We start from the raw sequence: 16021 nt of genomic DNA, 5'->3' as shown, positions 1-16021 counted from the left end.
TGCCTGATCGCTGGGCGGGCCCTAGGTGACGTTGGCCGTCTTTGTTTTAGTCTTCACTGGCACCGGGGAGTCTGCTCTGGTATCGTTTGCTTAAATGTTTCTCTTTGTCCCTGGAGATAGCTCATTAGTATGCTAATGGCTGGTAGTATCAGTCTTGTCTGGGAGCTGCAAACTTCAATCCACAGACAAACCTTGCACTTGCCTTTCTTAGCATTGTCCAATTTTTCCCTTCATTTCTCTGCAAGTGTCCATTTTGTAAACGGGACGTGGCCACCACAGGTGGCTACAAAGCTGCTTTAATTAGTTCTCATGTTCCATTTGTTTAATTTGTAACTGAATTTTGCCATTTCAAATGAGTCAAACTGTATCTTCAGGCAACTTTAATGCTTATCCATCGCCATAATTACCTCATCTTTTCGCATTTTGTAAGGTAATGTTAACTGCAATGTTTTTGCCAATCTAACAGTCTGCTTTTAGTCTCTGTCCGTAAGGTACTGCGTGTGATAGTCTCCACCCCAAAAACTTCTGAGCCTCTGAAAGAGCCATTGTCCTCAACACGCTCTCTACTTAAACTAAAATACCACACCTGAAAAGCACCCACAATATGCTCACTCCTCACTGTCTTTAAGTTCACTGAACTAATCCAATAGATAGACTTTTATCCCCTTCGAGCCCCCAATTGTTATGAGCCAGGGTTTTGAGAACCCCAAAGTGTATGATGGAGGTTCACCTGACCCCACAACTTTCAATAGATTGTGGTATGGGGAGCACACGGTCCACTCTACAGGTGTGGTGTAGCAGAAATGGAAAAGTATTTTTTAAAGCAAAACAATGTTTATTCTATGAATTCAAGTTACCCCTTTTTTAAAACATACAGTGAACATCTTAGCAACCATTAATTCAAATACAACCCCCAAAGAATACAACACTAATAATGCTTAATAACTTCCCAAACACATCCAGAAGACAAAGAAAAATATTTTAACAGTAGCACATTAGGTTTTATATTCACCACTGAGAACATTTATAATTCTGAATTCACCAAATGATCAAGAGATCAACACTGAAAACGAAACTAAAACAGACCCTGCAGCAAACAGCCGAAAATGCAAGTAGAAAGCTGACAGACAGCCCAGCTCCACCCACACTTGACATACTGATAAATCCGCATTTCTTAAAGGTACATTTCTTAAACACCCATTTTTTAAAGGTACTCTCACGTGACAGTAAATAGAGGTTTTCTCTATGCTTGTTCGGTGAATTGGATGTTCTGAATTCTCCCTCTGTGTACCTGAACATACGCCTGAATGTGACGACTATGGATATTCACAGTAACTTCATTGCAGTGTTAATGCAGACTATTTGCGACACATTAAAGATTATTATTTATTATTATTCGTCCCCACCCTCCTGCTCCAATCTCTTCAGTCTGAGTATTTTTGGTGCCTTTTCAGTTGGTGTCATGAGAAAAGGAAAAGCCCATTCTCACTAATTTAAGATTAACTTACAACAAGTTTGTTTCGTTGTTTGGTTGCAAACTGGGTAATTATTTCCTGTTCTTTTGTAGTTAATGAGCTCATCCTGAAACAAAAGCAAAGATCTGAAGAAAAACGACTTAAACTTGAACACCCAGTAAGTACTGATGGGCAATATTAGACAAAGTGACTGACTTGTGCTTAATGTACCCCACTGGTGACAAAAAAGTGGCTCATGTTGTGCGGTGTTAACTTCGTGGAATGGATTGAAAGATAGCTACAAAGCAGAAACCAATGGGCAGGAGTTAAGTGAAGTTGCTGACATTGTCAGGAATTGGAGAGTAGTGCTGTTCTTCACCAGATACAGAAACTATTTGGGCTTGGGCATGGTGTTTAAATTCACAGATATTAATTTTAGGGATATTGTTAATAGAGAAGAGTGCACCAAAATACAAGAAGACATGAAGAAGCCTGTGGGTGGTGAATGTTACTGGTATGTTATGGTCGTACTGAGGCGGCACTGTGGCAAAGTGGTTATCACTGCTGCCTCATAGCTTCAAGGTCCCAGGTTCAATTCTGGTCTAGGGTGGCTGTGTGTATGGAGTTTGCACTTCCGCCCCATGTCTGCGAGGGTTCCCTCCGGGTGCACAGGTTTCCTCCCACAGTCAGATGTGCCGGTTAGGTCATGCTAAATTGCCCTTAGCTGTCCAAAAAAAGTAGGTGGGTTACGGGGATAGGGTGGAGGTGTGGGCTTGAATTGGATTGGATTGGATTTGTTTATTGTCACGTGTACCAAGGCACAGTGAAAGGTATTTTTCTGCGAGCAGCTAAAACAGATCATTCAGTATATGAAAAGAAAACAAAATAAAAAGAAAATACATAAAAGGGCACCACGGGGTCCACAATGCCAAATACAGAGACTCGGGCTTCGAGTGGAGCATAAGGAGTGTAGTATTATTCAAGCTCAGTCCATAAGAGGGTCGTTAGGAGTCTGGTAACAGCGGGGAAGAAGCTGTTTTTGACTCTGTTAGTGCGTGTTCTCAGACTTTTTATCTACTGCCCGATGGAAGAAAGATGGAAGAGTGAGTAAGCCGGATGGGAGGGGTCTTTGATTATGCTGCCCACCTTCTCCAGACAGTGGGAGGTGTAGACGGAGTCAATGGATGGGAGGCAGGTTCGTTGTGATGGACTGGGCAGCACGGTAGCACAAGTGGATAGCACTGTGGCTTCACAGTGCCAGGGTCCCAGGTTCGATTCCCACTGGGTCACTGTCTGTGCAGAGTCTGTATGTTTCTCCCCATGTCGGGGCAGGCAGCTGCGGTAGCATGGTGGTTAGCATAAATGCTTCACAGCTCCAGGGTCCCAGGTTCGATTCCCGGCTGGGTCACTGTCTGTGCGGAGTCTGCACGTCCTCCCCGTGTGTGCGTGGGTTTCCTCCGGGTGCTCCGGTTTCCTCCCACAGTCCAAAGATGTGCGGGTTAGGTGGATTGGCCATGCTAAATTGCTCGTAGTTGTCCTTAAAAGTAAGGATAAGGTCACGGGTATAGGGTTGGGTCACGGGTATAGGGTGGAAACGTGGGGTTGAGTAGGGTGATCATTGCTCGGCACAACATCGAGGGCCGAAGGGCCTGTTCTGTGCTGTACTGTTCTATGTTCTATGTCTGCGTGGGTTTCCTCCGGGTGCTCCGGTTTCCTCCCACCGTCCAAAGACATGCAGGTTAGGTGGATTTGCCATGATAAATTGCCTTTAGTCACCAAAAAGGTTTGGAGGGGTTATTGGGTTACGCGGATTAGGGTGGAAGTGGAGGGCTTAAATGGGTCGGTTCAGACTCGATGGGCCGAATGGCCTCCTTCTGCACTGTATGTTCTGTGTCTATGTATGTTCTATGTGTTCACGACTCTCTGAGGTTTGTTGCGGTCTTGGGCCAAGCAATTGTCATACCACGCTGTGATGCAGCCAGACAGGATGCTTTCTATGGTGCATCTGTAAAAGTTGGTAAGAGTCAGTGTGGACATAGTTTCCTGAGGAAGTATAGGCACTGTTGTGCTTTCTTGGTGGTAGCGTCGACGTGGGTGGAACATAGAACATAGAACAGTACAGCACAGAACAGGCCCTTCGGCCCTCGATGTTGTGCCGAGCAATGATCACCCTACTCAAACCAACGTATCCACCCTATACCAGTAACCCCACCCCATTAACCTTATTTTTTAGGACACTAAGGGCAATTTAGCATGGCCAATCCACCTAACCCGCACATCTTTGGACTGTGGGAGGAAACCGGAGTACCCGGAGGAAACCCACGCACACACGGGGAGGACGTGCAGACTCCGCACAGACAGTGACCCAGCCGGGAACTGAACCTGGGACCCTGGAGCTGTGAAGCATTTATGCTAACCACCATGCTGCCTAGCACCATGCTACCGTGCTACCGTGGACCAGGACAGATTTTTGGTGATGTGCACTCCTAGGAATTTGAAGTGGGGTGCTCTTCCCAAGGGCGCTGGTGCAGACTCAATCGGCCGAATGGTCTCCTGCACTGTAAATTCTGAGAATGGTTCCAGGGATGAGAAATTTCAGTTTGGTGGATAGATTGGAGAGACAGGACTTTACGTTTCGGAAGAACAGTTTGGGAGGAGATTTGACCGAGATGTTCAAAATCATGAGCATTCTGGATCGAGTCGATCAGGTGAAACTATTCTGTTGGTGGAGGGATTGATTTAAGGTAATTGGCAAAAGAAGCAATGGAGGCATGAGGAGAAACTTTACACACAGTGAGTGGTTAGGATCTGGAATGTTGGCCTTGATAGATTAGGGAGAGTTACTTAAAGGGATGACAGTGGATAGACAGTGGCAAACATTCAAGGAACGCATGGAGGAACTACAGCAACTGTTCATTCCTGCCTGTCAGAAAAGCAAAGTGGGTAAGAGAGCCAATCCATGGCTTACCAGGAAATTAGAAATAGTATCCGATACAAGGAAGAAGCATACAGATTGGCCAAGAAAAATAATAGGTCTGAGGACTGGGAGCAGTTTAGAATTCATCAAACAAGGACGAAGGGATTGATTAAGAAGGGGAAAGTAGAGTACGAAAGGAAGCTTGCAGGGAACATAAAGACTGACACCAAGAGTTTCTACAGATATGTGAAGAGAAAGAGATTGGTAAAGACAAATGTAGGCCCCCTACAGACAGAAACAGGAGAATACATAATAAGGGACAAAGAAATGGCTGAGCAATTAAATACATGCTTTGGTTCTGTCTTCACAAAAGAGGACACAAATCAGTTCCCAGTAATGTTGGAGATGAAAGGTTTAGTGAGAGGGAAGAGCGGAGGAAGATCAACATTAGTAGAACAATGGTGTGAGGAAAATTGATGGGATTGAAGGTGGATAAAATCCCCAGAGTCTGAGAATCTGCATCCCAGAATGCTTAAGGGGGTGGCTCTGGAAATAGTGAATGCATTGATGGTCATCTTCTGGGATTCTATAGACTCTGGAACTGTCCCTGCAGATTGGCAGGTTGCTCACATCACTCCGATATTCAAAAATGGAGGTAGAGAGAAAGCAGGGAATTATAGACCAGTAAGCCTAACATTGGTAGTGGGGAAAATGCTTGAATCCATTATCAAGGACTTTATAGCGGAACATTTAGAAAGCAGTGGCAGGATCAGTCCGAGTCAGCATGGATTTATGAAGGGAAAATCATGCTTGACAAATCTGATGGAATTTTTTGAAGAGGTAACCAGTACAGTCGACAAGGGAGAGCCAGTCGATGTGGTATATTTGGACTTTCAGAAGCTGTTTGACAAAGTCCCACATAAGAGATTATTGTGCAAAATTAAAGCACATGGGATTGGGGGAAATGTATTGAGGTGGATAGAAAACTGGTTGGCAGAGAGGAAACAAATTGGCAGGCAGTAACTAGTGGGGTACCACAGGGATTGATGCTGGGACTCCAGCTATTCACAATATATATTAATGATCTGGATGAGGAAACAAAATGTACCATCTCAAAGTTTGAGATGTTACCAAGTTAGGTGGGAGGGTGAATTATGATGAGGATGCAGCACGGTAGCACACGTGGCTAGCACTATGGCTTCAGAGCGCCAGGGTCCCAGGTTCGATTCCCTGCTGGGTCACTGTCTGTGCGGAGTTTGCACGTTCTCCCCGTGTCTGTGTGGGTTTCCTCCGGGTGTTTCCTCCCACCATCCAAAGATGTGTAGGTTAGGTGGATTGGCCATGCTAAAATTGCCCTTAGTGTCCAAAAAAAGTTAGGAGGGGTATTGGGTTATGGGGATAGGGTGGAAGTGAGGGCTTAAGTGGGTCAGTGGAGACTCCATGGGCTGAATGGCCTCCTTCTGCACTGTATGTTCTATGATGCAGGGATCCTACAGCATGATCTGGACAGGTTGGGCGAATGGGCAAATCAATGGCAGATGCAGTATAATTTGGATAAGTGTGAGGTTATTCACTTTGGAAGCAAAAACAGGAAGGCAGATTACTACCTGAATGGTAGTAATGGGAGAGGGGAGTGTACAGTGTGAACTGGGTGTTCTTGTGCACCAGTTGCTGAAGGTAAGCATGCAGGTGCAGTGGGCGGTAAAGAAGGTATGTTAGCCTTCATTGTGAGAGGTTTCGAGTATAGAAGCAGGGATGTGTTGCTGCAATTATACAGGGCCTTGGTGAGGCCATACCTGGTGTGCAATTTTGGTCTCCTTCTCTGAGGAAGGATGTTCTTGCTCTCGAGGGAGTGCAGTGATGGGTTACCAGACTGATTCCAGGGATGGCAGGACTGTCATATGAGGAGAGATTGACTAGATTGGGATTGTTCTCGCTGGAGTTCAGAAGAATGAGGGGGGAATCTCATAGAGGCTTATAAAATTTTAACGGGACTGGACAGGGCACTTGCAGGGAAGATGTCACCAATGATGGGTGTGTGCAGAACCAGGGGTCACAACCTGAGGATTCGGGGTAAACTATTTCGGACAGAGATAAGGAGACATTTCTTCATACAAAGAGTGGTGAGCCTGTGGAATTCATTACCACAGGAAGTAGTTGATGCTCAAACTTTGAATATATTCAAGAGGCCCCTAGATATTGCACTTGGGGAGAATGGGATCAAAGGCTATGGGGAGAAAGCAGGATTAAGCTATTGAGTTGGATGATCAGCCATGATCGTGATGAATGGCAGAGCAAGCTCGAAGGGCCAAAGGCCTCCTGCTCCTGACTTCTATGTATCTATGTATGTATGTTCTGTCTGAGAGAGTGTGGAGGCAGGGTCACACAGTGAGTAGTTAGGATCTGGAATGTTCTATCTGAGAGAGTTTGGAGGCTGGTTCACACAGCGAGGGTTAGAATCTGGAATGCACTGTTTGAGAGTGTGGTAGAGGTAGGTTCAATCGAGACATTCATGAGGGAATTAGATTATAGAGTTAGAGAGTCATGGAGGTTTGCAAGAAAAGGTCCTTTGGCCTATCGCAGCTGCGCCGGTCAAAAATAAGCACCTATTTTAATCCCATTTTCCAGCACTTGTCCCATAGTCTTGTTTGCCTTGGCATTGCTTCCCATGGTTCTTCGGTTCATCATGTATTTCCATGCCTTGTTTGTCCTGCCCAAAGTCATCACCTCACGCTTATTTGGATTGAATTCCATTTGCCACTGATCAGCCCATTTGGCTTGCCCGTCCATGCCCTCCTGTAATCTAAGGTTATCCTCCTCACTATTTACCACCCCGCCAATTTTCGTATCATCCGTGATTTTGGTCTGAAAGGGAAGAATCGGGAGAAGATGGGGGAATGGTATGTGTACCGTCAAAGAGCCAGCACAAACACAACGGGCTGAATGGCCTCTCCCTGTGCGATAACAATTCTGTGATTCTGTAAAGGGTTTTGGTAAAATCAAACCTGAACTGTGTGAAATTTTGGTGTCCATATTTAAGGAAAGATACACTTGCATTGATAGTGGGTCAGTGAAGGTTCTCGAGATGAGAGAGGCCGCTGTAGGATGCGTCGCCTTGGAGTTGCAGCACAATAAAGGTGGCTCCTGGGGATCATAGCATGGAGGTCACGGTGTGGAGGTGGCAGAACTGGGGGGGTCATGGTATGGGAGTCACTGTGTGCGGGCTTTCAGCACTAGGGTTCACTCTGTGAAGGTGTTCACTGGGGCTCACTGTCGGAAGTGTCAGAGCTGCGGGTCACGGCGTTGGAATTGTCAGCACTGCGGGTAACAGCGGTCACAGCGTGGGGATGGCAGTGTGGGGGCACCAGTGCTGGGGGATAGCGCTGGGTGGAGGTGGCAGTGGCAGTGTTGAGGGTCATGACTAGGTGCTGGTGATGGGGTGTTTGTAGTATTGGAGGGATGCTGGCTCCCTGTGGATCTCAGTGGGGAGACTGCAACACTGCGGGTCACAGCGAGGAGATGGTGGAGCTGGGGGTGGTGACAGAATGACGGTGGCTCCTCCGTGGGGTGAGCGAGGGGACAGCGTGCAAATGACCAGCAGGAGTGACGCATGATGATGAAGGTTTGGGAGTTAGGTTGCAGTGCCAGTTGTGAGTCAGATGGAAATGAGACGAGTTGTCCCTATTTAAGTCCACTTTGCTGAAAAGAATAGAAAAGTAACATTTTATTCCAATGGAGAGAGGCTGTGGGATGCTGCAACATGAAGAGTCTGGGTTTCTTGTAAGTGAATCATAAAATGTTGGCATGCAGGCAAAGCAAGTGGTTAGGAAGGCAAAACAAATGTTGGGTGGGTTCATTGCAAAGGGATAGAGTATGGAAATAGGGAAGTGTTATAGAGGGCCTTCCACCTAGCCTGCACATCTTGGACTGGTGTGAGGAAACCGCAGCACCCAGAGGAAACCCACGCAGACATGGGGAGAACGTGCAGACTCCGCACAGACAGTGACCCAGCCGGGAATTGAACCTGGGACCCTGGAGCTGTGAAGCATTTATGCTAACCACACATGCTGCCTAGCACCATGCTACCGTGCTACCCGTGGACCAGGACAGATTTTTGGTGATGTGCACTCCTAGGAATTTGAAGTGGGTGCTCTTCCCAAGGGCGCTGGTGCAGACTCAATCGGCCGAATGGTCTCCTGCACTGTAAATTCTGAGAATGGTTCCAGGGATGAGGAAATTTCAGTTTGGTGGATAGATTGGAGAGACAGGACTTTACGTTTCGGAAGAACAGTTTGGGGAGGAGATTTGACCGAGATGTTCAAAATCATGAGCATTCTGGATCGAGTCGATCAGGTGAAACTATTCTGTTGGTGGAGGGATTGATTTAAGGTAATTGGCAAAAGAAGAAGAGTCCGCACAGTCACCCAAGGCCAGAAAGGAACTTTGGTCCCTGGTGCTGTTAAACAACATTGCCATTCCAGTCTGAGGAAATCTCTCTCCTGGGGAGCAGTGCAGGCTAGGTCATTAATTATGTTCAAGGCTGAGTTAGACTGATTTTTGATCGACAAGGGAGTTGAGGATTACAGGAGGACAGGCAGCAAAGTGGAGTTGAGGCTGTTGTCAGATCAGCTGCAACCTTATGGAATGAATGGTAGAGCAGGCTCAAGGGTTTGAATGACCCGTTCCTAATTGTGTTATGACTGTCACCAGATGAAAGGAGTATTTTGATGATTCTACAATGTGCTGTGGGGGATGCTGTGTGCAGACTTGAATATTGTTGAATTTTAAATTGATCTGCTTTCCGTTCTAGAATGGACACCGATGGCAGGCGATACAGGATGTGTTAATCACGGACCAGGATAGTCTCGATCTTCCGAATGTAAACCTCATGTTGGAACTTATTATACAGAAGAAGCAACAGCTGGAAGCAGTGAGTACTCTGTTTCTACCTGAGGACAACAAGTGATATGAGAAAAAGCAGGCCAGAAGGGAATAGCAAGGAGGGGAAGGGAATGAACTGTTTTGTGGCAAAGTACAGTTGTTCAGATACAGAAGTTTCTCACCCCTTGCTATGTTACTAACATACATTCATACATCATGGTAACACAGAGGTTAGCACTGTTGCTTCACAGCGCCAGGGACCCGGGTTCGATTCCCGGCTTGGGTCACTGTCTGTGGGGAGTCTGCAGGTTCTCCCCGTGTCTGCGTGGGTTTCCTCTGGGTGCTCCGGTTTCCTGCCACAAGTCCCGAAATATGTGCTTGTTAGGTGAATTGGACATTCTGAATTCTCCCTCGGTGTGGTGCCTCGGCGATTTTCACAGTAACTTTGTTGCAATGTTAATGTAAGCCTACTTGTGACAGTAATAAAGATTATTGTTAGCATAGAATCCTGGGGCAGCATGGTGGTGCAGTGGTTAGCACTGATGCCTCACGGTGCTGAGGTCCCAGGTTCGATCCCGGCTCTGGGTCACTGTCCGTGTGAAATTTGCACATTCTCCCCGTGTTTGTGTGGTTTCACCCCACAACCCAAAGATGTGCAGGATAGGTGGATTGGCCACGCTAAATTGCCGCTTAATTGGAAAAAATGAATTGGGTACTCTAAATTTAAAAAAATATATATCATAGAATCCCTACAGTGCAGCAGAAAGTCATTTGGCCCATCAAGTCTGCATTCGACCTCCGAACGAGCATCCTACCTAGGCTTGCTTCCCCCCACTATTTCACAGTAAATTCATTGCAGTGTTAATGTAAGCCTGCGTGTGACAATAAAGATTATTATTATTATATCCCATAACCCCACCTAACCTTTTGGACACTAAGGGGTGGTTTGGCATGGCCAATCCACCTAATGTGCACATCTTTGGGCTGTGGGAGGAAACCAGAGCACCTGGAAGAAACCCACGCACACACAGGGAGAAAGTGCAGACTCCACACAGTTTCCCGACGCCGGAATTGAACTCGAGTCCCTGGCGTTGTGATGCAGCAGTGCTAACCACTGTATTGCCCACGAGGCAGCACGGTAGCATTGTGGATAGCACAATCGCTTCACAGCTCCAGGGTCCCAGGTTCGATTCCGGCTTGGGTCACTGTCTGTGTGGAGTCTGCACATCCTCCCCGTGTGTGCGTGGGTTTCCTCCGGGTGCTCCGGTTTCCTCCCACAGTCCAAAGGCGTGCAGGTTACATAGAACAGTACAGCACAGAACAGGCCCTTCGGCCCTCGATGTTGTGCCGAGCCATGATCACCCTACTCAAACCCACATATCCACCCTATACCCGTAACCCAACAACCCCCCCCTTAACCTTACTTTTATTAGGACACTACGGGCAATTTAGCATGGCCAATCCACCTAACCCGCACATCTTTGGACTGTGGGAGGAAACCGGAGCACCCGGAGGAAACCCACGCACACAGGGGAGGACGTGCAGACTCCACACAGACAGTGACCCAGCCGGGAATCGAACCTGGGACCCTGGAGCTGTGAAGCATTTATGCTAACCACCATGCTACCCTGCTGTTAGGTGGATTGGCCATGATAAATTGCCCTTAGTGTCCAAAATTGCCCTTAGTGGTGGGTGGGGTTATTGGGTTATGGTGATAGGATGGAGGTGTTAACCTTGGGTAGGGTGCTCTTTCCAGGAGCCGGTGCAGACTCTATGGGCCGAATGCCCTCCTTCTGCTCTGTAAATTCTATAACAGCATCTTCAAGAATCGTTTTTAGTTTTTGTCCTTGGAATCAAAGGAGATATCCTTTCGGCTCCCACGTTTGTCTTCTTTAGTTTAACCATCCTTAAAGTTTTCCTTTTATCTGTCATAAAGATGGCCAAACCACCTAACGTGTACATCTTTGGACTGTGGGAAGAAAAGGAGTACCCGGAGGAAACCCACGCAGACACGGGGAGAAAGCGCAGACTCCGCACAGACAGTCACCCGAGGCTGGAATTGAACCCCGGTCCCTGGCACTGTGAGGCAGCAGTGCTAAGCACTGTGCCACTATGATGCCCAAAAGGTGCTGGTGAGCTGCCTTTTTGAACTGCTGCAGTCCATGTGGTGCAGGTACATCCAAAGTGCTGTAGGGGAGGGAATTCCAGCACCTTGACCCAGTGATGCCGTTCCAAGTCTGGATGGCAAGTGTCTTGGAGGAGAACTTGCACGTGGTGGTGTCTGCTGTCCTGGTCCTTCCAGGTGGCTGAGGTCACGGTTTGTCCAGAAAACTGTGTTGTCTGCCCAATGCCTGGCTTCAAGACATCTGCTCAGGGCTGGAGACAAACTTTGAGTGGGAGGAAGAGGACCCTGTCATTGTTGTGCACGTAGACTGCGACTTAAACATGAGAGGGAAAATAGTTTTTGTATCATCAGTATGGGGAGCAGGGCATCAAATTTATGAATCTCAAAGGTTCTGCTTCTAATAACCTCTGGATTGCCTAAAACACGTGCAAATTGGGTTGGGACAATAAGATTAGAGAAATTAATGCATGGCACAAAGACTGGGGTGGTAGAATTGGGTTCCAGTTCATGGGGCACTGGCACCAGTACAAAGGGAAGTTGGGAAAGTATCATAATAATAATCTTTATTAGGTACCATCAGGACAGTCTACATTGTTACGACACTTTGAGCTAGTGCACGGTCAATTCCAACTCCACTTGACTCAGTCGTATCACAAGAGAATTAACCAATAATTATTAGAAAAATACCCAATGTTTTTGGCCGCAGGCTGCCCAATCATTATAGTCTTGCATTTGTTATTTTATTTTTTTCTAATTGAGGGACAATTTAGCGTGGCCAATCCACCTACACTGCAAATCTTTGGGTTGTGGGGGTGAGACCCACACAGACACTGGGAGAAAGTGCAAACTCCACACGGGCATTGACCCAGGCCAGATTGAACCCGGGTCCTCAGCGCCACGAGGCAGCAGTGCTAACTGCTAACACTAGCGTGCCGCCAACACATTTGTAATTTTTGTGCTTTTCAAATGTTTTTTATTGGGTTTTTGAACAAAGTATATTTATAGTTATGTACATAGAATAAAGTTTATATATATATATATATATATATAGAAGAGAATAGAAAAAAAAGAAAAAAAAACTGGTATGATTTTGTGCTCAACAACACAACTCTGTACAGTTAGCAATATTATTTTTAACAAATAAGTAGGCACCTCTTTGTGAGGGGGGGGCAAAACTGTGGAGGTACATATACATTTGGGTGCCGGAGAAACAATTATATTAGTTATGTCCAATACAGGGAGGGCAATATGAGAATGGATCTGATGTTGGTATTGTTACTTGCTTCTCCTGGACGGTTTTCGCTGCCGTTGTCGTCGTGCGGTCACCTCCGCTTTGGCCGTTTGTCCTGTCTTTCACCTTTATTTTCCTGTTACTGTATACATTTGTAATTTTAAACACAATTACTGTTTATTTATAGCCAGATCTTGTTATGACACCTTGGGTGAGTGCGCAATCAATTCCAGCCCCAAAGACTCCGGAGTCCAACATGAGTCAATTAACCAATAATTTGTATATTTTCCTGAGATCTTTCGCCCTCGAATGCTGCAATGACCAGATTTGAAAGTAAACAAATTTAAAAACTGTTTATGATAACAGAAGAGATTAACATGTAATGGAAATAATGGAACAATGGTCTACTAATCTAACTATTCCCCAAAACCCGTCCCACCCTCCACCCAGACACACAAGAGAGACACATGGTTGAGGGGGGGGCGGATAGGAAAGGTTCAAAATAACAGGGAATGAACGTGGGATGAGAGATGGATTTTTGCTGCTGAGGTTGTAATCTTTGTAGTTGGTGATCTTCCATGGATGCAAGTGTTGAAATCATTGGTTGTTTGGAACTTCAAATATTTGACTTCCATTAGAACATGCAGGCTGCAGAATTCTTTATGGAGAGTCACTTTCAGTTGTACAGGCCTCCATACTCGCTGCCAGACTCCGAGATAATATTAGAATTCTCTACCTGAGACTTTAAAAGGAGGCCGTCCGTCCACTCTGCTTCTTGAATGCCTGTCTGCCATCTCTGAAGATCAAGGTTAACTGTGGTGAGGAGAAAGAGAAAAGGGGTCTTTCTACCGGACCTGTAGAGATCTCAGGAACATAGAACAGAGAACGATACAGCGCAGTACAGGCCCTTCGGCCCACGATGTTGCACCGACATGGGAAGTCAAAAACTAAAGGCCATCTATCCTACACTATGCCATTATCATCCATATGCTTATCCAATAAACTTTTAAATGCCCTCAATGTTGGCGAGTTCACTACTGTTGCAGGTAGGGCATTCCACGGCCTCACCACTCTGCATAAAAAACCCACCTCTGACGTCTGTCCTATATCTATTACCCCTCAATTTAAGGCTATGTCCCCTCGTGCTAGCCACCTCCATCCGTGGGAGAAGGCTCTCACTGTCCACCCTATCTAACCCTCTGATCATTTTGTATGCCTCTATTAAGTCACCTCTTAACCTTCTTCTCTCTAACGAAAACAACCTCAAGTCCATCAGCCTTTCCTCATAAGATTTTCCCTCCATACCAGGCAACAGGAGAGAGCTATCAGCACTGTGTTTCCTCAGTGTCTCAAACAGAGGTTAGGCTTTCACAGATCTGGCTACAGAAACTGCTTACCGTCTTTTAATCAGATGTTACTTTCACAGGCGTCAGTCTTTTAAATCGTCAAGTAAAGAGTTGAGATATCTGCTTTTCCTTCCAGTGGAGCTTCCATAGGCTAGATGGAAACCTTTTGAATTACCAGAGAGAGAAAGTAGAGAGAGACTCAATCTGCTGCCTTTCAGGCCTAAGCAGAAATTGAAAGCCAAAATGGAACTTGCCTGGGTTTTCCAGAATCTTCCAGAACCTTCTAGAGCGCTACACCAATCCCAATCAAGAGTAGGTGTCCTGGAATTTAAGAAGGGTTTGACTGCTAGCCAAGTCCATCAAAATGACATCACGAGCATACTGCATGGAGGCGTGTGCCTGGGCTCGTTTAAATAGCTTGCAGCAGGGGAATTTTCAGTTAAAAAACAAAAGTCTAGTTTTAAACAAGCTCTGCAATTCTGAGGCAGGCAGCCAGCAAGGCAGGAATTAAAAAGGGAAAAGAAGAATTGGGAAGTTCCTTACAAACTATAATGAAATATGCAGCAAATACAACTGGTAACTGGTTAACTATTATCCAATCCTGATTTCCCCCACTTTAACTTGCTCCCACCTTCTATATATACATGCACACACATAGACAGATAAACACAAGAGGGGAGGAGAGGGGTGAAAATCATAAGTAAAAGGAAAAAGAGTTTTTGTTTCAGGTGGTGGTTCCTAGCATCTTTATCCTCTTCAAACTTTGCGTTCAGTTCGGGCTCTTTACTTTAGGTTCATTCAGGTGTCTGTAGTTTCAGAAATACAGCGCTCGCAGCCTTTCTAGAGAGAGGGAAAACAGCTTTCCGTCTTTTCTTTGCATCCAGCCTGTAATGGTTTTCCTCTAGATTCATTCATTCAGGTTCTCTGCAGCTTCATAAATACAGCACTCAGCCTTCCTGGAGAGAGAGAAAGCAGGTCCTTGTCTTTTGTGTGTCTAGGACTCAACTGCACCCTGAGGTCTCTGAGAACCATCCCATGGGGGTAGTGATTGGATCCAATCACCTACTGTTGCTGGGGAGAATACGATCTTTTGGCTAATTCATTGGGCACCAGTAAAATCAATCGAACTGAGTTCCATCCCATCTCTCTCTCTGGTGCCAAAACATCCGAGGTCTCCTGTTCATGATTTGGGGCAGCACGGTAGCACAAGTGGATAGCACCTGTGGGCTTCACAGCGCCAGGGTCCCAGGTTCGATTCCCCGCTGGGTCACTGTCTGTGCGGAGTCTGCATGTTCTCTCCGTGTCTGCGTGGGTTTCCTCCGGGTGCTCCGGTTTCCTCCCACAGTCCAAGGACGTGCAGGTTAGGTGGATTGGCCATGCTAAATTGCCCTTAGTGTCCAAAAAGGTTAGATGGGGTTATTGGATCACGGGGATAGGGTGGAAGTGAGGGCTTATTCCCTTAAAATAGTTGAGAGTTTGACTACATCAGGGGCTATCGTCCCTTTGAGAAAAACCCTGCATATCTCTCCTCTACCTCATTCATCAAACCTCCCACAGCAATGTTTACCTCAGGTCTCCGAAGTCCAGTTAAGGCTACAGTCTGCCCTGTAGTATTCTCCACTTTTGTTCCCTTTTCAGAATCCGCCTGATGAACCCCCACAAGTCCATATCACCATAGAATCCCTACAGTGCAGAAGGAAGTCATTCGGCCTACCAGGTCTGCCCCGACCCTCCGAAAGAGAACCCCATCTAGGCCCACTCCACCACATTATTCGCGTAACCACTGCCTAATCTCATCTTTTGGACACTCAGGGGCAATTTTATCATGGCCGATCCACCTACCCTGCACATCATTGGACTGTGGGAGGAATCCCGAGCACCTGAGGAAATCCACACAGACACTGGGAGAAAGTGCAAACTCCACGCAGTCTCCCAAGGCTGGGACAAGTCGCATATGCTTTCCATGCAACTTCCAACATGCTGAACGATAGCGGCCCACCTTATTACATTGATTAGAGTTGAGAAGAGTAAGAGATGACTTAGAACATAGAACATAGAACAGTACAG

At 46.4% G+C, this 16021-nt stretch overlaps 1 protein-coding gene across 4 annotated transcripts in view; it reads left to right on the top strand.

Moving 5' to 3' along the window:
- cop1 (COP1 E3 ubiquitin ligase) overlaps positions 1–16021 on the top strand; it is a 171441-nt gene that overhangs the window by 34376 nt on the left and 121044 nt on the right. For all 4 annotated transcript variants that reach the window (XM_038795194.1, XM_038795193.1, XM_038795192.1 and 1 more), the window contains exons 3-4: positions 1568–1632; positions 9182–9301. In XM_038795194.1, coding sequence (XP_038651122.1) covers positions 1568–1632; positions 9182–9301 — 185 coding nt within the window. The remainder of the gene's footprint in view (positions 1–1567; positions 1633–9181; positions 9302–16021) is intronic.

This window comes from Scyliorhinus canicula, chromosome 4 (genome assembly GCF_902713615.1).
Source record: "Scyliorhinus canicula chromosome 4, sScyCan1.1, whole genome shotgun sequence".
Taxonomy (NCBI): Eukaryota; Metazoa; Chordata; class Chondrichthyes; order Carcharhiniformes; family Scyliorhinidae; genus Scyliorhinus; species Scyliorhinus canicula.
Note: the sequence above shows the minus strand (reverse complement) of the source record. Positions and strands in the feature narration are given on the sequence as shown.